The sequence below is a fragment of the Coturnix japonica genome, chromosome 3 (assembly GCF_001577835.2).
Source record: "Coturnix japonica isolate 7356 chromosome 3, Coturnix japonica 2.1, whole genome shotgun sequence".
Classification (NCBI taxonomy): Eukaryota; Metazoa; Chordata; class Aves; order Galliformes; family Phasianidae; genus Coturnix; species Coturnix japonica.
This window is the reverse complement of record NC_029518.1, coordinates 41,278,451-41,305,769: the sequence shown is the minus strand read 5'-3', so window position 1 is coordinate 41,305,769 and position 27,319 is coordinate 41,278,451. Positions and strand designations below refer to the sequence as shown.

Sequence of the window (27,319 nt, the reverse complement as noted above, 5' to 3'; positions counted from 1 at the left end):
TCAAATAGCAGCAAGTTACAAGGTAATGCTCCTACTGTTCTCCTGTCACACAGTGAAGGCCATCCCATGCTGGAGAAATGAGCCCAGCAATAAACAACTCTGTTCATTTTGATACTTTAAAAGGAAAAACACACTCCTTTCCACGTAACTAAGAAAAATGGAAGCAGAGACAGTAATATCTTCCCCAGTCCTGACAACTGGCCTTTAATTTGCTGCCATGGGTACTGCAGTGAACTTCAGCCCTTTCATTAGGGAATTCCTCCCATGGATTCACTCGATGGGAAAGGTTCAGATCCAGTCATGCTATATAGTGATCAGCTTCACAAGCTCACGCACCCGGATCCAAGTCAGAGTAGCATTTTCTTAAATGACCAACTATATAAAAGCAATCTCTGCTCACAATTGCTTGCATAGCACACAAATCCTTTACCCTTCCAAGTCTAAGAACGTAAGTAACTTTCTCATTGACAGAGAGAAAATTTACAGTGGTTTTAACAGGACAGTTACAATTGGCCTCATAAACCCAAACAACAGCAGTCACTGCACCACCCGTGCATCCAAGGAAAACCTCAAACACAGCCAAGCTCCCTGGGATGTACCATAGATGGACAGCACATGTTATACACAGACAAACAAACTGTCTGCATGCTGTCCCACAAACTCAGAGCACCTTCAGGTTCTGCCTACATGCCTACAGCCAAGTAAAGTCACATCCAAAGCTTTAGAAATAACAGAAGAATCACAGAATTGTAGGGGTAGGAAGGGACCTCTAGAGATCATCAAGTCCAACCCCCCTGCCAAAGCAGGCTCCCTACACCACTTATACAGGCACTACAGCACTCAAAGCTCCAAGACACAACTGTTCCTTTCCTAAACTGCACTTTCGGAAGTTAAGAGAGACTCTGCTCACCACAGCTCTCATAAGAGAAACATCAGGGAACTGTCTATGCAACCATCCAGTTTCAAATCCACACACGCTCCATCTGACAGATCGAGGCACAGTCAGTGGAGGAGTTACAGATTTTAATGCATGGAACTTCACTGTTTTTCTTTTTAGAAAGCACGCTATGTAAATTACACGTATAGAATAAACCCTCTGCCACGGGTGGCACTCGGCACTTTAAAAAGAAAAGAGCCTTTGAGGCTAAAGCCGTGGGCAGCCAGACACCAACCACAGACAGCAACCTGCCAAGGTGTAAGCAACACACTTCTACACCTACTGAGTCTCCGCTCCTGTCTTGAGGACGGCCCCTCACCTCCCCGGCACCCACCAGAGCCTCAGATAGACCGAGACGTATCAAAACAAAGCACAGTCCTCATTAATCTTCATATCTGCCGGAGGAAGCGCCCGAGCCGGGAGCCTCACACGGCTGCTTTATGCGGAGAGGGAAACGCACCGCTTTACTGCACGGGCATCAGCGCGGCACGGCATCGCTGCTCAGAGCGGGGATAAGAGCTGCCAACGGCACGTTGCATAAGAGCACCGTGAGCACACGGCTATTTACAAAAGCAGAGGTAATTACAACGCGGGAGGTGGATGGCAAACAAACAGACCCGACTAACGATTAATAAATAAATAAAAATAAAACGGAGGGAGATAGACGCACAACTCTTGCTGCTCAGCGGCGGGACAGCCGCGGGACGCTCCGCTCTCAGGACCCCGTCGAAGTGAACCGAGCGCTCTGCCTCTTACCGGAGCGGGACTTGATGATGTCTCCGAACTCTCCGTGCGACGCGGCGGCCCCCTCCTCGGGCGGGGCGACTCGGGCCATGCCGCCGCGCTGCGGCTCCGCTGCCGACGCCGCTAAGCGCCCCGCAGGAGGGCTCCCATGGGTCCCGACTCGGCACCTGGAGGCGAGCAAAGAGGCGGCGTGACACGGCCGCCACACCCCCGCCAAGACCCGGCCCGGAAGGGGGTGCCGGGGGCGGCCCGAAGCCCCGCTCCCGCTCGGGGGCGGCCGGTAGGAGGCCCCCGCCCGGCCCCGGCGCTTCCCGTCCCGGCTCCCCGCTGCGAGGCCCCTTCTCCGGCGGGGAGCCGGGAACGAACTCGGCCCCGTCCCGCCCCACGCCCACCCGCCCCGACGCCGCTCACCGCTCGGACGCGGCGGCGGGAGCGGCCCCGTTTCCCTCCGCTCGGCTCCTCCCGTCCCGCGGCGCCGACGAAGCCACAACTTTCCTGCCGGCCGCCGCCCCTCCTCCGGCTCAGGGCTCCTCCCCCGGCCCCCTTTGTTAGCCGGGCAACGCGGCGGCTGCGGGAGAGCGCCCAGGGCTCGCTCCGAGGGGCGGGGCGGTGCCCGCCGCGGGACACGGCCGGGACGGGGCGGGGCGGGGCGGGACGCGGCTCCTCCCCCGGCCCCCGCGGCCCAGAGGCCGGGGATCCCGCGGGGCGGGCGCGGCTCGGCGTGGTCAGCGCGGCTCCGCCCTCGGCGCCTCCCCGGCCGCACCTGAGCGCCGCCCCGCCCCGCCACTCAGGAGGAGTGAGCGCCGGGTCTGCCGCCGTCCTGCTGCGGGGGAGCTGAGGGCCGGGTCGGATGGGGGCCTGGGATGCCTGACCCGTTTCAGTTTACCCCGGTAGCGTCTCCTTTTCCTTTTTCTTCTTTAGGCAGGAAGCGTCACTTTCTCCTTTGAACCGCGGAAAGGCAATGGAGTGAGGAGGCTGAACGCTACCTCGGAGAAGCGGCAGAACTCATTTTCCCGGTGCTCTTCAGACGTGCCTCTTTCCACAGCAATGCTCGCTCTGCTGCTGATCAAAGTCTGAGCTTTCCCACCTAGTTACCGAGGCTGTCGGCTTCTCACTTGCAAGGGCTGTAATGTTTATATTCGGGTCTTTAGGCACAAAGTCCGTCGAGGAAATAAAAAAAAAAGATGGGGAAAAAATATAGGAAAATAAAAGCCCCAAAGCCCTCGATGTCTTTAAGAAGGCAAAGACAAGCAGATGCAGAAAAAGAAACCGAGAAGAAATGTGCTGAGATGTGGAGCCCTTGAACTCTGACCTGAGAGTAAATAACACCTTGTTCCATAATGCATGGAAACAAGAGAGTCGTGCCTCTACTCGGCTCCTTGTCTTTGCTCTCAGCATTTCTGTGTTTGGAAAACACCCATAACCGATAGGATTGCCACAGCCAAGAATTGTGTGTATCTCATTACCTGGGACTGACAGCTATCATAATAATAATGCCTGTTCATTCATCACTGCTTTGTCATCGTTTCAGAAAACTGCTGTATATTTAGGAAGAGGGGACCAGATTTTAACATTAGGTGGCTTATTTTTAGTCGAAGCTTGGCTGCCTTTGTGTATAAACTCCCTCGGAGCTCCTCTACATCGCTCATCTTGTTAATATTTAATGTACTTTTGTTCCGTCACTTTTTCCACTGCTCCTGCTCACCACTGTTACCAGGGGCTGCTGGGGACACAGATTTGGAGCAGCTTCCTTACAGCCACCCCATCCAGCAGCACCCAATTATACTTCTTGATTAAACTCAGAACTGTTTTTGCCACAGACAGCAAACCTCATGTCAGGAAGCTCCTGGTACAGAAAACAAACGGGTGGGCCCACAGCCCAACAAGCAGACCAGGCTGGGTGTAGAGTGCCCTTCAAAGTGCCCATCACCTTCACCACCATGTTTCCATCTGGTCACCCCTGCATTGTTCGTGTGACTATACTTCCATATCCACAAATTGTCACTTCAGAGGTTCTCTCAACGCTATTTTTAGCATCTCATTAGATTCGATATCTATTGATTAGATAAGATTCAAGGCAATTTTGTGCGCATAAAGTACACTGAAACTTTGTATCCTAAGTTTCAGCCATTTTTAATAGCTTCATTATAAAACCCCCCTAAAATTACCCTGTATTAATAGAAATGCTGACATCCTTTTAACTGCAGCGACATTAATTGCAGCCACCATAATTTATCATCATTCTGAAGAATATAACCCTAGAAGTACATTAAACAAGAGTGCATTAATGAACAATTACAGTAATCAATTTACCCTCCTGACATAACGCTAAGCTGGAGCAGAAAACCACCATCATCAAAAAGACAGAAACCCTTGGTCAACATTGTGCTGCCACAGTCTGTAAGGGCAGGTGACAGCAGTAAGTCAGAGTCTCTTTGGTACAAACTGTTTCCTGTTTTGGGGGGTTTTGCTTTGTTTTGTTTTTGTGATGCTTCACCCTCCTTTGAACAGCAGTACTATGTACCAGCACAGGTTTGTTTAGTGGCTAAATGAATACATTAATACGGCTTTGACAATGGCAGTGTTTATTGGTTAGTGGAACTGGAGGGAATGGCTTCAAGCTGCGACAGGGGAGATTCAGGCTGGACACTACGAGGTATTACTGCTCAGAAAGGGTGGCCAGGCACTGGAATGGACACAGGGAGGTGGTGGAGTCACCAACCCTGTGGATGTTCAAGGAAAGACTGGATGTTGTATTGAGGGCCATGGTTTAGTGGGAGCTATTGGTAATAGGTGAATGTTTGGACTGGATGATCTTTTAGGTCTTTTCCAACCTTGGTGACTCTGCACTCTGTTATTTCAAAGGCAGGCAGTAGGAGAAGATGACATTTATTCCTTACAAAACATACAAAGCATTCTGTGAACCTTCCCAATATACAATGAATACAAACCCATTTAAACAACAACAACAAAAGCAAGTACAACATATACACTTTTCCGCAAATAACCATGACTTTTTAATTTTGCCTGACATTAGACCAGGCAACTTGGTATGTGTCACTATTTCTTTGCTGTATCCTGGTAAATAATCATAGCAGATGTTTTGTGCTTGCTCCCTTAAGAAGTTTCCCAACCAGAAGAATAATATATTACACACGAGATCACTCAGGTGTTAATAAAATCTCTTTCTGCTGCAGAACATGGTTCATTAACTCCCATACCAGGATGGTGGCACAGCCCTGCCCACCAAAAGCAGCAGCAACCCCTGCACAGACTGCACTTGGTAGACTGTGCCTTTTACCCTCCTGAATCATGCAAGGACACGGGTGGTTACCAAGGTGGACAAGAGCCAACCTAGAAATTCCTTGGCATTGATCTCCACAGCTGCGGTCCAGAAGCTGCATAGCTGCTCTCACTGCCCTGAACAGATGTTCACAGATTTGGACTCCAGCAAGGAGAAGTCTGACCAGGATATGCCACATCTACCAACGCATCCCTTCAGAAAACCCCACTTTAGCTGCACACACAACTACCATTGGCATCATATTTTCAAAACGTGAGCTGGCAGGTGCTCTACAGGCCATGGCATTGGACAAAGCGCGTGCACACATCTCTGTGCTGCCTGATTCATCTTGCTTTGCACTGCTTCACGCTTTCATGCTTGTTTCAAGCTGGCCTGAGTAAAGACAGTGACCTCCATCAGAAGGGCCTGGCTTAAAGTCTGCAGTTCTTCAGGGAGCGGGAGTGCGTCTAAGAGATGTTTGTCAGATCCTAGTTAAATAACTGCTGTGTTAGAATCTCTGTGGGCAGTAATTATTGTTCCATTTTCTTCTATTAGGCAGTCCTGAATGGAGCCATGAAAATTGCTTTGAAATCACAGCAGACAAAGAGGAAACTTTTGGACATCGTTTATTTTGGGATGTTCCAAACCAAAGCTATCTTCCAAATCAAAAAAGAAACCCAGCCCTGCCAAGTCCCTAATCACTGAAACGAAGAGAGACCACAAAACTGAATGAAAAGATGATTAAAACTATTTTCCCACTCAGAAAATGCCTTTTTTTTTTTTTTTTTTCTGGAGTTACTGTCAAAAGAAAATGAGGGAGCATCAAAAAGCCTTAATGCATCAGTGCTGTATTTAACTGGAGGTGGCATGCAGAGGCCAAGAGCTTGAGAAGAAAACAACACTGCTTTGAAAGGAAGAACTCAAAACTTTGTATCTCATAAAATAAAAAAAAAAAAAAAAGAATTTTCCAAGTACATTAGACCAAGATTTTTCTTACAGTGTCCACTATACCGTGCCATTATAACTGTAACATAATACCCAAGCACGCACTTACAATTGAAGCACTTAAAGACTAATCTTAAAAACATTTACCAGGTACACCAGAGCCAGATTATTTATAGCACAGTAGTACCAAAGGGCTCCGCCAGGATGAGCTGCCATTGTGAGAGAGAAAATATAAACAAGGAGCAGCAAAGTCCCTCACCCGGAGAGAGCGTGTCTAGGCTGGGGCAGGAGCAAAGCTCTGCCCCTGTCATCAAGCAAATTTAGCTACTGCTGGCACAAATGCACAGGGAGGTGCAGGAGGACAAAAGAATAATGGTTTAAGGGAGTCCATGGTATGTTCTGGATGCAAATGTCTGCAGAATTTCACTGGGGTTACCCAATTGCAGCAGCCCAGTTCTCAGCAGGGATCCCTGAGAGTTCAGCCCCACCTTGTTCTTACTGTCCCTTGAAGCTCACCCTCACTGTAATAATCTACTGTAGCACACACAGTACTGAAGTCTGCACAGTGCTATTCAGCAGTGTTTTTTCCCTCAGGAACTGGGAATTTACTTTTCCATAGAAAGAGCTATGCTATTTTGAGTGTGGAATGAGGTGTGTGACTGCTCCTGTACACGTCCTGCTCTTAAAAAGAGAGGCAAATGCCTGGATGCCTTTTCCATGCAGTGCTGAGCCCAAAGGAGTCTTCTTTGCCAAAAACAACCAATGCAGCCTCAATTATGTGTTAATGCAACACAGAGAGAACTATTAAAATTCCCCAGTTAGGAATGTCACAGTAGGCCCCCAGATGGATGCTGTGAGGTGGCCAGAGCCTGCTCCGCTGACAACTATTGGTGCAGAGGTGCTTTAAGTGAGATTGCCTCCAGCAGTGTCTGCCAAGCCCTACAGGAGCAGGAATGGCCTTCAGAGGACAGCAGATACAGCCAGACAACTAGATTCAGCAGCAGCTTCTCACCTCCTGGTATCTCCTGGGTCTCTGTTACAGCTGCTGGTCAGCCAGGCTCCTGCCGTGTGTCCTCTATGTACCTGCCTGGACACAAATTCTAACTACAGCAGGTCAAAACTATAAACCCAGCTTCTAAAGTTCACTACTCTGAATTTATATGTCATTAAAATATTCTGCCCGCTTCAAAGAACAAATGACTTGTGCAAACTAACCGTTTCTTTATAAAATATTCCATGTGCAAAACCGTGCTGACATCTCAGAGCAATAGAGCGAAATAAGCAGCGTGTTCTTAAATCCTCCACCAAGGCCAATAGAAGACAAAGCACGCAGCAGGGGGACAAACACCATGGGTGGAAAATCCTGAGCCTCACAACCAAGTGGGTAAGAGCTTCTTTGGCCTCCGCTATTTTTGATACAAGTAAACCAACTGAACAGTTCTTTTCTTTTTAAATAGCTGTTGGCCTTGTTTGTAATGTTATTAAATGCCACAAATCATCCTAAAGGTTTCCCTCTGTTTCCCTACTCCACATCTTTTTCCCACGAAAAACCTAAGCCTGGATGGTTGGGATTCTTTTTTAGGAACAGCAACCAATAAACAGAGCACGGGAGCACTAGCAATGGGAAAGGATCCTTACCAAATTAGAAGATGAAAAATGAAGGAAAACAAAACCTTTTCAGCAACCACTGAGGAAGCCTAAAAGTACTGGAGCTGATGTAGAAATCCTGTAAACCCAAGGATTGCTTTTCACCTTTAGGATACACTTTCAAACTCAGCCAAAGCTGTCACCAGTAATTAAGGTAGTATTTTTTGGGTGCTCCCCCCTATGTACATTCAGGATTACATCATTTCAGCAAGAGCTTTATGATTAAACAACACAACTTTATCTGCAGAGTATTTCAGTGGGCGGTGAAGTGATTCAGTGGCTCTCTGCATTTCCCTCCCAGGGCCTCCCTTCCCAGCGTTCCACGACCAGGTTGGCTTTGGTGCTGAGTTCAGATTTTCTTCTCATCACTGCTTGGTGCAGCAAGAAAGGGACAACCAGTGAGGATCCCTGCATCACCACCCTGCAGCATGACAGCAGCAGGAGCACGTTGTGTGACCCTCACACAGCACAGACTCATTGGAATGGCACCACTCCAATCCTCGGCTTTACCAGGTTTGGCCCCAGCCCACCATTAAGGCTGTTGTGAGGTTAAGCCCCAGCTTTTTACAGAGGCCTCGATGGCCTTCAGGGCCTGATCCTTCCTTATTTACAGGAAGGTTCTTAGGTTTAGTCTGGGGAGGTCCAGAGCAGTATTTTTTTTTCACAAAACATATGTTGCAAGGCATCCTCAAGAGAGTCTGCTGTCTGAATTATTTAACCATCCCTGAAAACTTCATTGCCCTGACTCCCTTGACTGTGGAAGCTTTATCTTCACCTTTTATGGCCTTTGTAATCAACGTTGTTCCTCAACAGCTCGATTGCTTTGGATTTGTAGAGACAAAGAGCTGGCACCTTGCAAGGCCAGGCAGGCATCTAGACAAGCAGGTCCATGACACGGCTGAGGCAGACAGCAGCTGCCAGCCAAACAGATGCTCCCTCTCTTCTCACCTCTATGTTTCCACTGGGTCTGCTTCTCCAGCACAGCTGTTCAGCTGACTCCAAAGGAAACTGCTTCAGCACTGAGAGCAGCAGAGGGAGAGTGTTGCTAAGGGCAGAGAAGGATAAAGCATTACCCCTTCTGGCCTCCATTTAAACCCACTCAACCATTAAATTGCACCATGGAAGAAGTAGAATCAAAGGATCATATAGAATCATTAAGGTTGACAAAGACCTCCAAGATCATCTAGCCCAACCATCAGCCCATCACCACCATGGCCATGTCTCTCAGTGCATTTTTGGACACCTCCAGGGATGGTAACGCCACCACCTCCCTGGGCAGCCTGTTCCAAAACCTCTCTACCCTTTCTGAGAAGAAATTTTTCCTAATATCCAACCTGAAAAGTATAATGACATTCAATGAGATTGGGAATAGATTTTACTGGACCAACTAATACACTCAGAAAAGGCAGACAAGTTTTCATGCACCAAAAAAATAAAATAAAGTCAAGTAGCAGTTTCTCTTATGACAGAACAGCACCTGGTACGAAATGCTAGTAATAACAGTGAGGAAATGGGGTGAAAAGCATTACAGAAGAAATCATCCCAACATTCTCATCAAATAAAAAAACTCTTACATTATCCATGATGGGATAACCTGGGACACTTCTGAATTTGGCAAACCGTGCACACACCATGATGAAATTGCTTCTGTTTTAAAACAGTCCTGCATTACGGCAGGATGGGCTGAGTTTCTAGAAAGATTTCTAGTCTTAAATTACAGTGTTAGATAGAACTGCAGCATTAAGATTTCATTTTAATGAAACTGCCATTAATGTTTTACCTAACGTAAGCCAATTTTCTATTTCACTTAGGAAAATGTATCCTGTCATACCCTGTATTTTATTCCATTGAACTAAGAGAATTCTATACCCCCCCCCACCTTTCAAGGCAACTCAGTGGTGTATTTCTTTAATGAAACAGATAGAACACTTGCCTTTTTTATTTCTTTTTTTAACATGACTGTATTTTTATTAAGAGTAAAACTGAGGAATCTCTGTGCTAACTTAATTGGAAGAAATACCTTTCTATCAGAGAGATGGTAACATACAGCTCCACTACTCACTTCGTGGATTAGAAGTCATTCTCAAATTGAGGTTACACTGGGTGGGACAGCATTACAAGAGTTTAAAACATGAGAACAGCATTCTTCATATGGCTGTTTGCAGCTAACACAGTGGGTGGGATTCCCAGAGGAAATTATCAAATACTGTTACCATATGTTAAAATAACATCAGTTGGAAGTCCCAAAAGCTTTAATCGTTTATAGGAATCTACCCGAACAACTGAAATGCTGAGAAGCAATTGTTTAAATGACAAAATCTTCACACGGCATGCATCAAATGTTCACATCATCAATTAAAAACCAAAATAAAAGCCAAAGAAAGCTTTGTAACAAGTAGAAAACACAAATAAAGGTAAACTGAAGGATGAAAACAACTACGATGCACAGTACATTCCGACAATCCTTTCCAAGGAGCTATTAGGATTTTTACTCTATTCCTCCCTTCTTATCTTTAGAGTCTGGACGTGCGTGGAATGCACCGTGTTTTATCTAGAAGTGCCAAATCGCTTAAAACACCAGACCTTTGATCTCTCTGATCTGAAGTGGAAGTAGCAGAACTTCAGCATTCAACACCATTACCTGCGGCACACTTGCGGTAACAAACACATAAGCATGTTGCAACTCTGAATGACTCAGGAAGTTATACAAATGTGAGGCCATGTTTGAGGATATGGAATCAAGCTTTTTATAAAGAAACACATGCAAGAAGGGTGTTTCTTACAGTAGCTATATCATACATTAACTATGAAGTTAAATGAGCAGCTGTGTACCTGTTCTTAAGATGCCATCTATGGGTATTTAGTCAGGAGACCTGAAAAGTTCTCTCTCTAAACGCAGCATTTGACTAAGTTACAGAGTATATACACAAAAACAGCACTTGATCTTGACAGCTTTGTCACGTGCATTTGGCATGAGAACTGGATGCAGGTAGGCATCACAAACCACATCAAAACACCCGCTGTGCATGCACTTGCTTCCATGAACCCTACCACCACCTGCCTCAGCTTGCACAGAAGACAAACTTCCTTCGGTGAATTATGGCACGGGAAGAAGAAACTAGGAGGCAGGATCAACTGAACCACTGTGCCTTCATTCTGATGGGAGTGGCGGTCAGTCATCTATCAGAAGCCACCAACGCTCAATGAGTGAGATGGTCTTTGATATGATCAAAGAGGGCTACATGCCAGGAACAGACATTCCTCTGGGAAAACAGTTGATCTGAAAACCTGGGAAAGATATTTAACTGCAAAGTGATAGGGCTCAGAGCCTGGGTGAACAAGAGACAACAGCCTTGAGTCACAAGAGAAAACAGCCAACTTCCATAAATAGTTCCACTTCTAGTGGAGTCTGACTGGTTTGCTGTGCCCCGGGGCTGCCCTCTGCTTCTGTGTAATGCAGAATAGCCAGAAGCCACGCACATTTCCCAGACTTTGTGCCAACACTCTTCATAAATAGGCAGCCTTCAGACCCCCTGAATTGTGATCACAGGTGATTATGAAGGCATCACTGCAAATCACGCTCTGCTCCCTTCTCCCATGAGAATTAAGTCTGAAAGCTGGATGGTAATTTCTACTAATGACCAAGGACCTGACTGGCCACCCCTCCAGCTTTCTGGGGACAATCACACTGACCAGAAAACTGCTGGACCATTAGAAACTTCTCTGGGCAAAAAGAAGGGTAGATCAGCATCAAAGCACCATTCAAAGGAGTGAATTATCTCACTGACCATGCCAAGAGAATCATACAGAAAATGCGGAACTGTTACAAAGCACATTAGGGTTTTAACTGCACCTCTCTCACTAACCTGCACAGGAAACTCACCTCAGACATGGTAGCTAAGCCACGGAATTTGTTTTCTTCCTCAAAACCCTGAGAGAAACACACTTCTGCCACCTAACAGAGAAACAGTGCAATGGTTCAGTAATTGAGCCATACAGGCATGTAAGTGAGGAGTCACATCACCCAGCCTGCTGGCCCCTGACCAGCTCTTCTGGCCTTTCTGTATCAGAAATGCCAGTATCTGTGAAAGGGGTAGCACTGCTGCCTGCAAGGCACTTCATCCCTTTCAGGAACTGTTTGAACCCACAGACTAAATCTGGGAGTTAGTACCACATATCATAAAGGATAAACCAAGAACTGAAAGACAAGTGGAACAGAAGATGAATTTGTTTGCATGTTCAGAGCCTGACCTGTCCTGCAAACAGTCACCTGAAATGCATCAGGGCTTCTGTTTAAAGCACAAAGGAAAGAATCCAAGTGCTTTTTTCCAAAAGTCATCCAGCTCAACCTTGTTAATGTTAACAGGGCCTTTATTTTTCAAACACTCAGGATTAATAGTTGTATTTCATTTCTCCCTTACACAAAGTTACAGCCAGTCTAGTCTTCGCAACTCTACAAATTCCCAAGAATTCATTATTTAAATGACCTGGTGGTATGGGAGAAGGGCTTTCCAAAGAGCTTATAACCTATGACTCTTTCTTTCTGCAGAGGCTAAAACTGCTTAGGCATGATTTCTTGTTTTTTTATATAGATTTGTCTCGTTGCATCTCCTAATACTATAATGCCTCTTAAAAATTCCTATGAGATAGGGAAAACACTGTAATCCTGCTTTTGCACAGCAACTCTGCCAAACCCTATATTCTTTAAGGCCCATAATGGAATTTTGCTGGAGCTGCTTACATTTTCAATTTCATTTTGTGCTGGTTTGAAGATCAATAGAGGGAGGTGATGTTGAGGCACAGTAATTTTAAGAATATAACTATTGTGCCGACACCACAGTTTTCATTATATAAACAGGCTTCTGTGTCTGTCCAAAACTTCAGTGATAAACAATATGCTTACATAAACTGGCACAGGATTAGCGTTCTTGAATTTATATCCATAAACACTGGCTGCAGTAACAGAGCTAATAGAGTACATCCTCAAAAGTGACTCACGCGAGTACCTCCCTGTGGGAAGTCAGCTATCTAGTTAAGAATTAACTGAGCTATATTTTTACATGGATATTGATATGAATGAAATAAGTCTTTAAATTGAACAAATGGCTACAAAAATAAGCTGCTGGAAAAAAATACAGTGTTTTCTTTCTAGGCAAAGCAATGACTTACGCATATGGACCAGAGCAGGTACCTGTATATATAGCGGTGGTCAGGGATGCTGATTCGGAAATACGCAACCAGAAGTACTGGTTTACAGATAAACAGCAGTCAGTAACTCCTTGGTTAGCTCCAAACGTCTCCCTCCAGAGATATTATCTCTGAGGTTTTGTCTGCAAAGGAAGCTGAATGCTTTAATTATACCAGAACATACTTACAACCTGGGAAGCAGTAATGCCAACATTATTAATGACAAACAGAAGATAAAAGGAACAATGTAAAGCACCTCATTAAGTATACGTATCCCAATCTGACAGTATCTTAATATAGTATTTCTGGTTTAAAAATAATAATAATAAAAAAAATCAGCATTTCAACATAGTTAAGGTTAAAATTAAGGGTCATTCTTGGTTTTGAAGACAAGTCTGCTAAGCACTTTCAGATATCCATAAGGCATTCTCAAACTGGCTCAAGCAGACCTCCAGAGGCTGCTGTTCTGAGATATGGGTACCACCAACATGTACATTAATATCAGTTAACACATTCTCTGCAGACCTCAACCTAAAATGGGTATGCTCTGAAGCGCTACTGAAATCCCTCTTGGAGACAACCTACCAAGAAAAGTAATAGAAGCAGGCATAGGAAAAGATTTTCTGACCACAATAAAAAGCTCTAAAAGAAGCCAACTATAATGCTGAGGTGCTCAATTCCACCCTATTCACAGAATCACAGAATTGTAGGGGTTGGAAGGGACCTCCAGAGATCATTGAGTCCAACCCCCCTGCCAAAGCAGGCTCCCTACACCATGTCACACAGGTAGGCATCCAGGTGGGTCTTGAATATCTCCAGAGAAGGAGACTCCACAACCCCCCTGGGCAGCCTGTTCCAGTGCTCCATCACCCTCACCATAAAGAAGTTCTTGTGCACATTTGTGCAGAACTTCCTCTGCTCCAGTTTCTGGCCGTTTCCCCTTGTCCTGTCTCCACACACTTCACTCCAGGTGCTAGTGGATGAGTTCTCTCCCTAATTCTTCTCTACAGAAAACTGACTTAATCACGTGCATGATGTTTCTATGTTTTATATACTGGGAGGCATTAACTACTTTCTCCTCTCACAGGAATCTGGCTCGTGCATTCATACAATATCATTCTTACCCTATCCAATCATTCTTTTGTTTTTGAAGAAACATATTTGTTTGTGAGGGCTGGACAAGCAGATATAATAAAAGTAATAATAAAGAAAGAAACAACACTGAATCTACTTGCTTTCAGTATCTCTTTTTTACTGATGTGACAAGTGTCTTTTGGGGCAGTTCATCAGCATGAATGCAGTACAACAGGTTAGGTATGTTTTCCATAGAACACCATAGGATTTGTTAATCGGCATAGAAATATCTTGCATTGTTACAGTGCTCAAAGCTGAGAGCTGGACTACGGGAGCTCCATGGTGGCTTTCCAGCCCTCGCCATCCTGTGAGGAAGAAAAACAACTAATTGATACATACTGACCCTGCTTAGGAGCCCAAAACACAAGAAATTATCTAATTTTAAGAACTTCCCTGTGAAGAAATAAGGAATTGCAGGCAATGTCAGCAGTTAATTTTAAATCCAAGCAATGGGAAACAGACAATAGAAGACTGAGGGAAACAGTGAGGAGTTAGAGTACAGCTAAGGCAGGGGAGAGACAGCATCTTTGCCTCATTCAGCAGCAGCAGCTAGCTGGTAGACCAGCTGATCTGCTTCTTGATGCGCTCATAAAAAGCTATCAGTGGGGGCGTGACAGAAAACAGCAACAGATATAAAACTGGACACGTGAAACATATGCCTGGCAATCATTAAATATGGATTTAGCCAGAAAACAGAGCTCTCTAATGCAAACTACACTTCCCACCAGCGGCACCACTCCTATGCAAGTTTGCAACAAACAATGAGAAAGCAAAAGTCAGGTGTTAGAAACTCATCAAATCACACATTCAGGGAGTATTCTCTGGCCAAAAACTGCATGAACAACTTTAGCCAACACTCAGAAAAAGCTGAGGCTAATGAGGTCAGAAGGAAAGAGCCTGAAGCACTTCCAACCCAGAAAGGGGGCCATGGTCAGGCACAGACAGTGAAGGAAATACAACTGAGGAAAATGAAGAAACCTGATGAGCACATTCCCTTCCTAAAATCATCAGGGACATGAAGGCATTTTTCTAATTGCACGTGTAAGATCACCACTGCTACCATGTGTAAGTTTTCCGTGATCTTCAGACAAAAGCTCCTCTCTGACAGGGAAAAAGAATCAATTTATTCGGATTATTTTAATGCAATTAAAAATCCCAGAAAAAGGCACATTAGTACACCTTATACAGCATTATACAGCAGATCAAGAACTTCATAGCTTTCTTATATCCTCTTCCTCAACTTGAGGTACTGGTCACCTGGAATGACAGAAAAGGGTTTAAGTAAAGTAACAAAAGATACACTCCTAAATGTAACTGAAGGAAGTGAGAGCTGCTCAACATTTTTGAAACAGAACAGTCTCAAACAGTATTTCACCAGCAGGCTGCCTCCTTACTGATTTGGTCTCCTGATTATGAAGTGAGAAATAATTTTCACTTCAATTACGCCTTGCTGTTTCCCTGTAAGAATCCCACATTGTTCAGCACACATCACGTTGAGCTTGCTGGTTAACCAGTTTTTCCATACTTCACAAGACTTTCACAGCTCAAAGCGTGGCTCCAAGCCTTATTTATTTCATGTTATTTTCTGAATTAACTGATATTCTATTCATGGGCTTTTCTAACATGACTGGATTATCGAAGTATCTGAACTCTCTTCACAAAAAAAAATGAACATAATTCAGAGCAAACCATTTTGTAGATGGTTAATCCTTCTTATCTCTACATTATGCAGTGGAAAACTTCACTTACAATAGAAGACAATAAATAAGATGATCCTTTTCTATGTGGAAACATGAAGGATGGGGATGGGACATATTTGCTGCCAGTGGATTTTATGGTTATTTCACAAGAGTAGGAAATGGTGAAGAACCCCAGAATGGCACACGCTCCAGCAAGTCATGGCAGAAAGCAGGGAACACAGCTTCATCATAAGACCAAGTGAAGCTCCCTGCAAAAGAAATCTCTTACAGGAAGGACTGGGCCTAGAGTGGAATTTGCAGCCTGGAACTCTGGGTCTTATATATCTTTAACATGAAAACTGTTGTTTATCTGTTTAACATGAAGACTGTTGGCTTTTTGTCAGTGAAAAAAAAAAAAAAACAAAAACCAAACAACCTGCAATTACTTTTACTTTTCATTTTTCCATTCTTTTAATGCTGAATAGTGGTCACCAACCCATCCTGTAGCTGACATAGCAGGGACTTTTCATCACCACAAGTGCTGCATCTGCAACAGTTACATGAGTGTTTGTTGTTTGCACAAGCAGGCCTACACATAAGGGCACAGGCAGAATTACCCCACTGGCATGCAAACATGTGGGTTTTCAAGGGCGGCCATAATCCATCACAACGTTAAAAGTAAAACATGCATTCAAATACAGGCCCATTTTTACTACTTTGTTCCTGAGCAAACAGGAATGTCAGTTTACTTAATGAAACAATCCAAGGTACTGCTTTTAAACGAGCAGTTCTAGAAGGCGCTGTTTTGCATTTAGAACTTAATGGCAGGAACAGTTCAATAGGTAAACAGTCAAAAAAGACACTGTGCCAGCCTCTGTGTGGGGCGATACATTGCGACTGAGAGCTCAGAACCATCTTTTCAGCTGCAATTACAGCAGCAGGGTGGCTGTGGACACCAATACTTCAATGTATTAATCTGACACGGGCACTGTGACAAACACACTTCACTGTGTGCCCCCCCCCCACCCTTCCAAACCCCGGAATGCAGCGATACTTTCCTGTCAAAACAAAACGCCGTCCCGAAAGCTGAGTAAATAAAGGAAGTAAAAATAAAGAATTACACCAATAAGCATCGAGACCAACTTTACGCTGAAGTTACAGGAGGCCTCAGCAGTGCGTTCAGCTCCCTCAGGCCGCTACCGGCGCCGAGTGCCGGGCACAGCCCGCTGCTCGCAGCCCGGGTCACGCTTCCGCCTCGGCCCGCGTCTTCCCCGACAAATTCGCGGCGCTCCCGAAAAAAAATGTTCATTTACCAGGAGTGGGGTTCGAACCCACGCGGACATACGCCCATTGGATCTTAAGTCCAACGCCTTCACCACTCGGCCATCCTGGTGCAGATACAGGAACCGCCCGCAGACGCTCCTACATACAAGGCTCAGCTCCCTCCCGGTCCCGCACCCCGCCGACCCTCAGGCCGCCACCACCGCCGCGCCCCCCGCCTTCATTTCCAGCGCCGGAGGGCTCAGAGCGCACAGCGCGGCGCGCGCGGGCGGCCCCGTTCGGCTGCTTCGGGAGAAGCGGGTGGGCCGGGACCGGAGAAAGGGGGGGGGCGAGGGGATCCCGGCACTGCCTCGGGCCTGCGCCCCGCAGCCAGCCGGGACCGGGCGGCAGCACCACCCCTCCGGCAGCACCACCCCTCCGGCGTGCCTTCGGCCGGAGCCCGGGTCGTCCCGCGCTACTGTGGGGGCACGGGGGAGGCGGGCGGGACGCTGGCAGGCGCCGCGCAAGCAGGGGGAGCGGGCGGGGCGCCGAGCCGGACCTCCCCCGTGCCACAGCACCAAACCTGCTCACGGTGGAGCCAACCCTCGGAAGTATGGGATATGTACGGAGAACAGATGTAAAGCATCCAGCCTCTTTTTCCTTAATCTTCTAATTCATGCGCTGATATCCATAGATGAAAGAACAACTCCTTGACTGACGTTCTTGGAGGTGTTCAAGACCAGGTTGGACAGGGCCCTGGGCAACCTGATCTAGTAAATGTGTATGTTTGGTGGCCCTGCCAGGCAGGGGGGTTGGAACTACATGATCCTTGAGGTCCCTTCCAACCCGGGTCATTCTGTGATTCTGTGTGACGTTTACCATGCTGTGTTATTTCCTAGTGGTGTTCCACAATTGGTGTGGTGGTGTGTCTGAGCAAACACCTTCAAGAAACATCATCTAGGTTATTTTCTTTCCTGCTCGTGTGTGAAATTATTTCTGAGAGACAAAATCACAGAATGACCCGGGTTGGAAGGGACCTCAAGGATCATGTAGTTCCAACCCCCCTGCCTGGCAGGGCCACCAAACATACACCTTTACTAGATCAGGTTGCCCAGGGCCCCGTCCAACCTGGTCTTGAACACCTCCAAGGACGGGGCATCCACAACCTCCCTGGGCAGCCTGTTCCAGGGCCTAACCACTCTCCTAGTGAAGAAAATGAAATGAACTTACAGAAAGCAGTGGTTAGATACACCGGTAGGGTGGTGCTGGCATGGTATTGACCAAGGGGCAAAAAAAAACCAAACCCAATACCCTCATAAGGTAGGCACTGTAAGGTAAGGTCTGATAGCAGAACAGTATCTGTTCAGTGACTGTTATAAGCTTCAACTCAGAAAACACTATATATTATGACACAAATATGGAAGAAGATCCACCCATTAGTGCATTCTTACATATCAGAGAAACAGATTCATTGGCTTCCTGTAAAAATCACATTACCTCTGATTAACGGTAATCACTACACATAGTATCTTTTAAAAGACAATTTCCTGCTTTCATCACATGTGATATTGTTGTAGAGATACACACACAGTCACATGTAGCTCTTTTTCAGATCTATTTCAAACATCTGCCATGGCCCAAAACTCTACAGAGAAACTATTTAACTATTTTGTTTTCAAGGAATTAGAAAATACAGCAATCCTAAAAGCTGAAGTAGCCCATCTCACTTTTTACTGCAACCCCCTCAGTACCAGCTATGGTGTTTTTCACCTCTTGTAAAGGAGAAAAGTTCCACAGGATATACTATACTATACATCTCCATAAGAGTTGTGTTGACTTTGAGAAGGCAGCTCTCCTTAGCAAGCATGAAGTCACCCGTTCTGCAGCTTCTTTTAGTAGTACATTAACACAATATCAGGCTTTTACTTTTATCATCTTCTCCCACTCATCCTGCATGGCATTATTCTTTGCAACTGTAGTGTAATCAGTGTGGAGTGCTTTTTGTTTCTGGCTTTTTTTCTAAAGCCTGTTTGGCTGTTACTGGGCAAGTTAATGGAGTTCTTACACAACAACAGAAAAAAAAACCAAAAAAAAAAAAAACACAAACTCTTTAGTATTAAGCAACAAACAAGTTTGAAAGGAAGATAATTATTTCTTTAGTTACTGGGAGTAGCTTTTCAAATGCCTCTAATTCACAATGCAACTGAGAGATGGTTTTATGAGTACCAAACTGATTTCAGTGATTCTTAGTTTCTTCCCCACAGCAACAGCCTGAAGTCAAGGACTTTAATTACCTTTGTCCTCATGCTCTTGCTCTCTTCCTCGGTGCCTCAAACCCGACTGAAGATTTGAATATAAGCTTTATATCTCTAATAACAAAATCATCAAGATATTTCAGAACTGTCAGAATAAATTTGTATTTTTTTCTCGCAGCAGAGAATAGTCTTAGAATGTATGAAACTCATACTTGTTTTCAATAGGAAAAATTATAATAAGTCCATCTCAATACAAAATATACTTGATTTACCATGGCAACAAATACTCTGAGGACATTCTTTTAGACATTAATCTTCTACCATTAATTTACACTTTAGTCCAGAAGCTTTTAAACAAAACTTTGACTATGTGAGCAACTATTCAGAGCTGTTGACTCAACGCACGATACTCTGCATTTTCAGTTTTTCTTACTAAATATTTTATTGCCTTTGTGGACATACACATGTGCAAAAAGGAAACCACAGGTACATATTTCTATCAAAAGCAGGTACATATTTTTATCAAAAGCATTGTTAACTGTTAAGAATATGAGGACAAAATGAAATACATATTTTAATTCCCACTGATTTACATCCACGTATTGTTGGCTCCTTAGGGTATTTCTCTACAAACGCAGTTCCACTGACTTGAATGTCAATACAAATGGAATAAATGACTTCTGTCTTCTTGAGTAGCACCAAAGCAGTCAAATGACGGTGCCAGCTCAACCTCCGCTCTTTTTTCTCCCGCTTCAACTTTGAATACTGGGTTGTTTGAGAGACTCTCAAGCAAGCGTAATACTGATATCATCAAGACATCACTTAATATCAAAATATCTTCTAGTTTAGAAGACCAGTGTTCTTCATGCTTCCATGTTACCACAGACAGGCACTTCAGCTAAAGGGATTTCCTGTATCTGAAAACTGTTATCTGTTTAGCTTCTCTTTGTGTAAAAAGCTCATCTGGCACAGAAGCATTTCCCACAAGGATATAAAAGCTTGGAAGCTGAATTTCTATTGTTGTTTTGTTATGTATCAATATAAACAGTACGAAATGTTTGGGTATTTTTTTAACGTATAAAATTAGTGTGCAAAAGTTCAGAAGAGAAAAACTTCATTGTGATTGACAAGATGACTCTGCACATTTAGACAGAAATTCTAAATACAAAATACTTGAAATGCTTAAATATGGTTGTTAAAACAGCTATAAATACGACAAGAATTATTTAAAACAAAAAAAAAAAAAGTCACTAACTTCTGAAAAAATGTCCTGCATTAATTCAAAGGATACCAATAGATCACAGTGTAACAGGAAGTCACCTAGAAATATTAGAGTTGGAAAACTTCCAGCTATAATCACTCTCCAGACCTTATGAATACATCTTTCACTGACAATGCTCGGTGGTTTCCAGGGCTGCAAATGTTCTATTCCCTCCTCATCTGTCAAACCAACTATGGGCAAGCTTACACAAAAGGAAAGATTATTTTTAAGCTTGAAAAGGGCACTGAAATGACATAAAAATGTTGTTTATTCTTCAGGTGCAGAAGATGAAGAATACACCTGGATTTTTCTTTCCCCAGAAGAGATTTTCTAATGATGAGAGAAAATCCTTAACTTTTGTAAACCAGTAAAACTGAATGTTAATAAATGTAATCCTTCATGCTATTAAAATACATATAAAAACTCCAAATTAAAATCAATGCTTATTAAAAGTCTGTTGATGGGGTAATCCTTCCACTAAAACTGCTTGTGGGGATGTGACACCACAGGAGACTAAAATGCTTTCTTTGTCTCCCAGCTGTTGTCTTCTTACACGTGCTTCCACAGAGGGCATCTGCATGCATCTCTTTTGCTGTCTGATACATCAATTGGCAGAAGCATGTATTTGAAACCTAAAAGTATGGCAGTTTTTAAGTTAAGATCTTCAGTGGCTCAATTTAAAAAGAGTCAATGTGATGGCTCCGTGTTGCAGTTGTGGGCACTCAAAATGGAGACAAACAGTCACCTGAACACAAACAGCAAAACATGCCTGTTACGCTTTAAGGTGCAGCTTACTTCTGTTAAGACCAGTGACAGATGGAAATAAAGTTGAAACAGAAGCTAGTTTTGCATCCTGCTCCTGGTACCAGGCTCAGTATTTTGTTGCACAAGCAGAGCAAAAGTCTCTTCAAGTATTTGCATCAAGCAGGCCCTAAACTAGTTAGAATTCCAATCTCTGGATTCTGTGGTGTATTCTGTCACCACAGGCATTAAGCATGCACTGCCTGCAGACCACTTTGACTCATAAGAACAAAATAACCTCTTGAAATTTGTTGTTTTCCCTAGGGCTCTTAGCCTGTCCTTCATTCCTCTTTATTGACTGGAACAAGTATCATTGCACAGCAATCTTCTGAGTCCTTGCACCTCCAGTTACAGTAAGAGAGTGCATTTCAATTAAAAATAGTTTAAAATAGTTTTATCAACACTTCCAGTAGGCCATAAATAGAGCAATTTTTCAGCACATTTAGGAACATGCTACCAAACAAAACAAACTGCACAACAGTGCCCACAATTATGGGCGTTGTCATTAAAGAAAAATCACTGAAAAGAATATCTGATTTGAAAACATTCAAGTTGGTCCACGATTGCTTCAGTAGGATCATCACCTTTTGCAAAACGAAATGCAGCAGCAGAGGATTGTCATGAGGGGGTGTTTTCTTCTGTATTCTAATGCTTTTTTTATTTGCTCTTTGGATTCTCCTACATAGTCCTCAACATTCTGCACGTTTATCTCAATGACGTCAAAGGTGTCTGCCTGTTCTTCCACTAGCAGGGCCACCTGCAGAAAGAGCTCGTGAATCTCCTTAATACGACCTTCTAATTTCACCAACTCCTTATGACGTGTCTCTAACTCATTCAGGGCTGAGCGAGCTCCCTTCACATCCAACAAGAGATTCTCAGAGAAAACATCCCACCTGCCTTGCTCAATCATCTCCTCAATCTGGTTGCTAGAAACATCTTTGCCCATGATTTCTAGCTGACGTTGAATTCGGATCTTGCAGTTCTCCCGTTGGTTCATCTCTGTCGCATTGTATTCAAACATAGCTTCCTGGAAGGCATGCATGAGGTCAACGTAATGGTTCTTTGCTACCCTGGCAATGACAGACATAACCCCATATTTTGTTATTGCATCTTCGCAGAAATCTCTCATTATTTGGAGTTTCCTGTGGATGCTTTCTCCACGGGCCTTGATGTCTTTGGCAATACTATTAGTATCTCGTTTAATGCTACTAAGACGGCGCATGGAAGTAAGGAAGCGGCTGTTTTGCTTTTTTAGTCGCTTGACATCCTCCCTTAGGAGGTTATTTTCAGTCCGGATGTTCTCTATGTCCTTATGAAGAGTTTCCAAGGCATAATCAGTCTCATAAAGGAGAATGTCACGGGGTGAATTTTCATCATCCTCACTATAAGAAAACTCTTGGTTGTGCAACCTGGCAAGTTCACGCATCTCATTTAGCCGGTCTTTCATCCTGCCTGTAAAACAGGAAAGCAGGAAAAAGAATTTACAGTAAGTAAAGTATTGCTTTACAAGTCCTTAACTAATGACACATTAAAGATAAACCAAAATATTGCAGATCCTCTATCATTCTAAACTTGCTTTTCCTGGAAGGAGAGCAGAAGTCTCTCAGAAAAGTATACAGCTTTAACCAATATTGTTGGCATATATATATATATATATATATATAAATGGAAGAAAAGGAATCAGCAAGTTTAGGATCTTCAGATGCTATTGTTAATCATAGTGCACCAAACATTAAAAAAAACACAGCAATAGCTCAATTTTCTAAGTAAAATCCACTAATTAAGTCTCATTTATTTTTATATAATGGAAACATCTTGCAGAAAGAATAAAGTAACACTGTTGTTACAGGTCAGGATTTGTTCTTTTTGCCTCAGACTTACTTAACTATAAATCTCACTAAAACAGATGCAGAATGAGTAATCTGTGTAGACCCATTAAGTGGTAACAAGACGTAAATCTCCTGTAAGTATGTTATTCACTTGAAATTCTAGAGCTAAAATCTTTGCAGAAAATAAGACTGAAAGCTTTGGTGAGAACCCTATACTAAGTATTGCAGCAAGCAGGAAGTTGAAAGTTTCCCATTAAAAAAAAAAGAAGTATCTTCCATGACATCATTTAAATTAATGAGAAAGAGAACCAAATTAAGAACTAATAACAAGCATGACATCACCAAATCTCTTTGTCTAGAGGAATCATCTTTGTTTTTCTAGGATTTAGAACACTTTCATGAGCATTTACAAACAAATTACCTGCTCTGGACACATCCCTTCGTAGGTTTACCAGATACTCTAAAATTAAGTAAAGTCCCACCATGTGAACATACTCAAGATAACAGGCCTAACTCCAATGTGAATTAAGACTTTGATTCTATAGCCAATTTCATGGGATTGTTAAATATGTTAAAGATGTTGGGGAAGAGAAGGAAAATTCCATCACAGACAAAGCCTCTTCAGCTCAATGAGAGTATATGCTCATCTCAAGAAGCATCCTGATTATAATCTTGTTTACACTGTTACAAAAAAGGTTTTTCAGCCTAAACTAGTTCTGTTCCAAACAACATAAAACAAACGAAAAAAATATAGTCCAATATGATGAAAAATGAGCTTTCAGTCAGGAATCTACCTACGTAACAATTGTTTGAATTTAAACCAGAACCCACATAGATGCAATTAAATTACACAGGGAAAGCTTTCAGATATCAAAGGTTTTCCACCACCTCCCACAGCAATAACAAAATTAAGACCTACACCTCATGCCATAGCACTGAGATGAAAAGTCCCCACCTACAAGGAAAACAAAATCACAAAGGGCAGCTTTAATGACCAGTTTACTTGACTTGAAAACTGTGTGGCCAAGATTACCTACAGGAACCATAGCTAGAGTATCTACCATCTGTGTTTGAAAATGGTTAATGGAATGTTCTCTAGACAGCATGGTGGAAAGGGAAAAAAGAGCCATCTTGCAGCCTCAGGATTATTTAGATCTCTTCTAGTTAACAATTGTTTCTGAGTTTTTCACCTGAAATGTAGATGTGGGACTGAAAAGCAGCCACACTGCTAGTCTGACTGCATTCCTGACTGCTAGTGGCTTCCCTAGAGTCTAAAATACTCCCACTTTTAGCCTGATCCTTTGACTGTCATGTGTTGTGCTCAGTGATTTATTCATTTGGTGTTTAACACCTACGTTTGGAAACAATAGCCCACATCTTAATGTGTGGATCTATCTATCTTATGCAGATGGAATCTCACTTCCGTGTGTCATGTGTGTGCAGTCTGCTGTGTTTGAAGGAAATGGTCCTCTAGCTTGAGGAAAACTAAATTTTAGTGGACTTCCTAAAGAAATCCCCACAGCAAGCAGTCTGACAAGTGGCTTAGCAATAATTACTTGTGTGTGGGGGGGGAGGGGGGACATTTGCTTGCACTTAATAAAAGTGCTTCTGTGGAAAAATAAGAATGGTTCAATCTATTGGCAGCTACACTGTGTTCTTGCAGACTTCAAAGGATGTAGGTATCTACTAATCATTTTAATCAAGAGATGCTCTTAAGCATGCACACAAATCATGAGTTTGGTATGAATAATATCAGTTTTTTGTCTGTTCAAAACTTAAGCAAGAGTTCTGACTGAGGAAAGCTTACATTTAAACAGAGAACTACACTGAATAAGAACACTTACACAATAAGCTGATAACTTTACAGGAATAGGTCTGCACTTCCTTCCTCTACCCTCAAGGATGCACTTTGTAATTTGTCTTTCTTATTCACCACTATTTTTAAGTGTTAAATAAAACAAAAATAAGTACAAATGGGGAAGTAGAAACACAGTAATTCATAGCATGAAGATTACTAATGCTGTAATAAATTTACATGGATATTAATTCTGCAGCATCTCTGTAAAAGTATTGGTGTTTTGTTTTTGTTTGTTTGTTTAATACAACACACATGAAAAGTTAAAAAGTTGAGCACCAACATAAGAGCAAGGACCTCCCAAGTATTGCCTCAGATTGCACTGTAATGTTGCCTATACACAGAATGATCTTGGAATTAAACACTGGCCTACGTCCCATTACTTCCACCAAGTCTGTCTACAGTCTATATGTGCTGAGAAAAAAAAAATGTTCTATAACATAAAATTGAATATTCATAATTTAGCTCATGGTCAGAATCTCATTTACTATGTTAATGCAGGTCACTTCCTCAGGGTTTTCTCCTGTGATACCCCCAGAATGCTCAATATACTCAGGAGTCCCCTTTGAGGAAGGGCAGTTCTAGCAACCCAATCCACAGACACAGATTTCAGCACAGACTGGCTATGGACAACAGCATCACTCTTGATGAGTTACAATGCCAACTTAAGACACTTGAAGACCACTGCTCCATACCTTGTAAATTCAGAAGTCAGAGCCTGATTTTGGCCACTGCTGTTGGTCTCAGGCACTTCACCAAGTAAGATCCCAAAGCAACAAGCTGGACATCGGTGAACGAATACATGGATCTAGGCCATTCACTAGAAGTTCATCTCCAAAGACACGTGCCACATCTTCTATGATCTCCGTGATCCAGTAGAATCCAATTCTAAATATGAACAGAAGGATCAAATTAACGTTTTGTTAGGGATCGCCTCAGCAATCTTTTCCCTTACATAGAGCTCCGTGCAGCAGGAGAAGCTGAGCCTCTCTGGCTAGAAAGCATCTTTGCAAAAAGAACTCAGGGGTCCTGGTGGGCATCAACATGAACATAAATCATCTCTGCACCCTTGTGGCACACCAACAGCATTGTGGGCAGGATTTTATTTCAAAATAATGTGCATATTCAAACTGCAACACATACCTTCCTGTTTGTATTTTTGGGGTAGATAAATCTGTCCTTGTAAAAATAAAGTTCCCACTGCAACCTGTCATGCATACACCCAAACACATGCACACAGGAAATACAGGCCAGGTAATGACTATTGTCATGGTTTAATAATTTTGTAATTTTTGCTATCAGTATTCCACATCATAACATCATATTAAGCATGAATAATTTTACTGAATCTGCAACTTACAGAAGAAGACTACATCTCCCAGGGAACAACACGATAGGTCACGGGACCTGGACTCTATATTAACTCTGTCGCAGAACAGACTGACGTCTTTCGAGTTCTGGCGTTCAGGGGAGTGTGTGGACCTCAGCCGTTCGCTAGATTCACAGTAAGGCCTCTCGTTACGGGACTCCTCTCTCTCCTTTTTTGCTTGATTCGTAGCTCACAATTTTCAATTTTCAATTTATAATTTGTATTTATTGTGATACCTGTATTTTCGATATAGTATTTAGTAAATAAGTGTGCCTCCTTAGATCGTTGCCGTTGTTTTCTTTTCCTAATTAACTTTTTCCTTTCGGCCTAGGGCCCCTCCGGGGCCCACGGCCCCTGTCACGGACGCAGGTGGATTTTAGTTCAAAACCGTGACAGATTTTGGTGGAGGATGCGGGCAAATTGAGTTGCTGTTTTCTGTGTTTCTTCTGTTGCTCTTTTAGCCTTTTAACAGAGCTACGAGTTTTTTTTTCTCCTGTTAAGGAGCTATCTCGTGTTTTGCGATTCTGCACCTGCGAGCTTGACTTGAAAGTCAGGCGGACTGCCAATACTCCAGTATATTTTATAAACACTGCTGAGCTTTGTTTTCTTTTACTTTTTTCTCTCTATTGGAGGGAAAAAAAAAAATGTTTTCTCTACTAAAATTGTTTTACAGGGGACTGCGTGCCATTGGTTCCTCCTTTGAGATGCTCCGAACAATATTTTGGGCCATGTTTAAGCTAGCCACTTTTCTATGGAGCTATACAATTGTATAATGGATTGAAGCATTGGTTAGCAATGCTCACTTCGTATCTGTATACAGCTCCAGAGGAGCAACTAATGCAACTAATTATACAGAAATGGTGATTTTTAAGCGTTGCTCTCTTTCTTTTTCTTGAATCCTTTATTGCAGTTCTTGATGTCAGTGGGCCCACACTCTTAATCTCCTATGATCTTTCTGTTTGATTATTGTAAAATCTCACTCAGTACTGGATTTATAACATCCGGAGGAAGTCTTCCTAAACCAGAGAATAACTGAGTGGCAGGGAATTGAAGACGATTCTCAAAGACAGACATCTTCAGTGTTATGGGAGCTTCACTCCTGAACACTTGAAGAATCCTGAGAGTTTGATATG

The 27,319-nt window shown here is 43.3% G+C and overlaps 2 protein-coding genes, 1 long non-coding RNA gene and 1 other non-coding gene across 7 annotated transcripts in view; all 4 read right to left on the bottom strand.

The window, feature by feature from the left end:
- Window positions 1–2,278, bottom strand: part of UTRN (utrophin) — a 331,818-nt gene extending 329,540 nt beyond the window's left edge. Inside the window, exons 1-2 of the mRNA XM_015858079.2 lie at window positions 2,093–2,278; window positions 1,694–1,848 (exon numbers count right to left, since the gene is read on the bottom strand). Coding sequence (XP_015713565.1) covers window positions 1,694–1,772 — 79 coding nt within the window. The 5' untranslated portion in view covers window positions 1,773–1,848; window positions 2,093–2,278. The remainder of the gene's footprint in view (window positions 1–1,693; window positions 1,849–2,092) is intronic.
- Window positions 2,279–9,438: 7,160 nt separating this feature from the next.
- Window positions 9,439–17,535, bottom strand: LOC107311579. Of its 3 annotated transcripts, XR_001554150.2 has the most exons (4): window positions 13,975–17,531; window positions 12,748–12,886; window positions 11,440–11,511; window positions 9,439–10,844 (listed from the first exon to the last, which is right to left on the bottom strand). It is a non-coding gene; the product is annotated as an uncharacterized LOC107311579 (long non-coding RNA). The 3 variants fall into 3 exon arrangements; XR_001554149.2 differs by having other exon boundaries at window positions 11,440–12,886; window positions 13,975–17,535; XR_001554148.2 differs by having other exon boundaries at window positions 9,439–11,511.
- On the bottom strand, window positions 16,867–16,949 carry TRNAL-UAA. The gene has a single exon. It is a non-coding gene; the product is annotated as a tRNA-Leu (tRNA).
- A 1,952-nt stretch (window positions 17,536–19,487) lies between the features above and the next one.
- Window positions 19,488–27,319, bottom strand: part of STX11 (syntaxin 11) — a 19,415-nt gene continuing 11,583 nt past the window's right edge. For both annotated transcript variants that reach the window (XM_015858201.2, XM_032443713.1), the window contains 2 exons: window positions 25,513–25,705; window positions 19,488–22,585 (listed from right to left, as the gene is read on the bottom strand). In XM_015858201.2, coding sequence (XP_015713687.1) covers window positions 21,714–22,580 — 867 coding nt within the window. In that variant the 5' untranslated portion in view covers window positions 22,581–22,585; window positions 25,513–25,705 and the 3' untranslated portion in view covers window positions 19,488–21,713. The remainder of the gene's footprint in view (window positions 22,586–25,512; window positions 25,706–27,319) is intronic.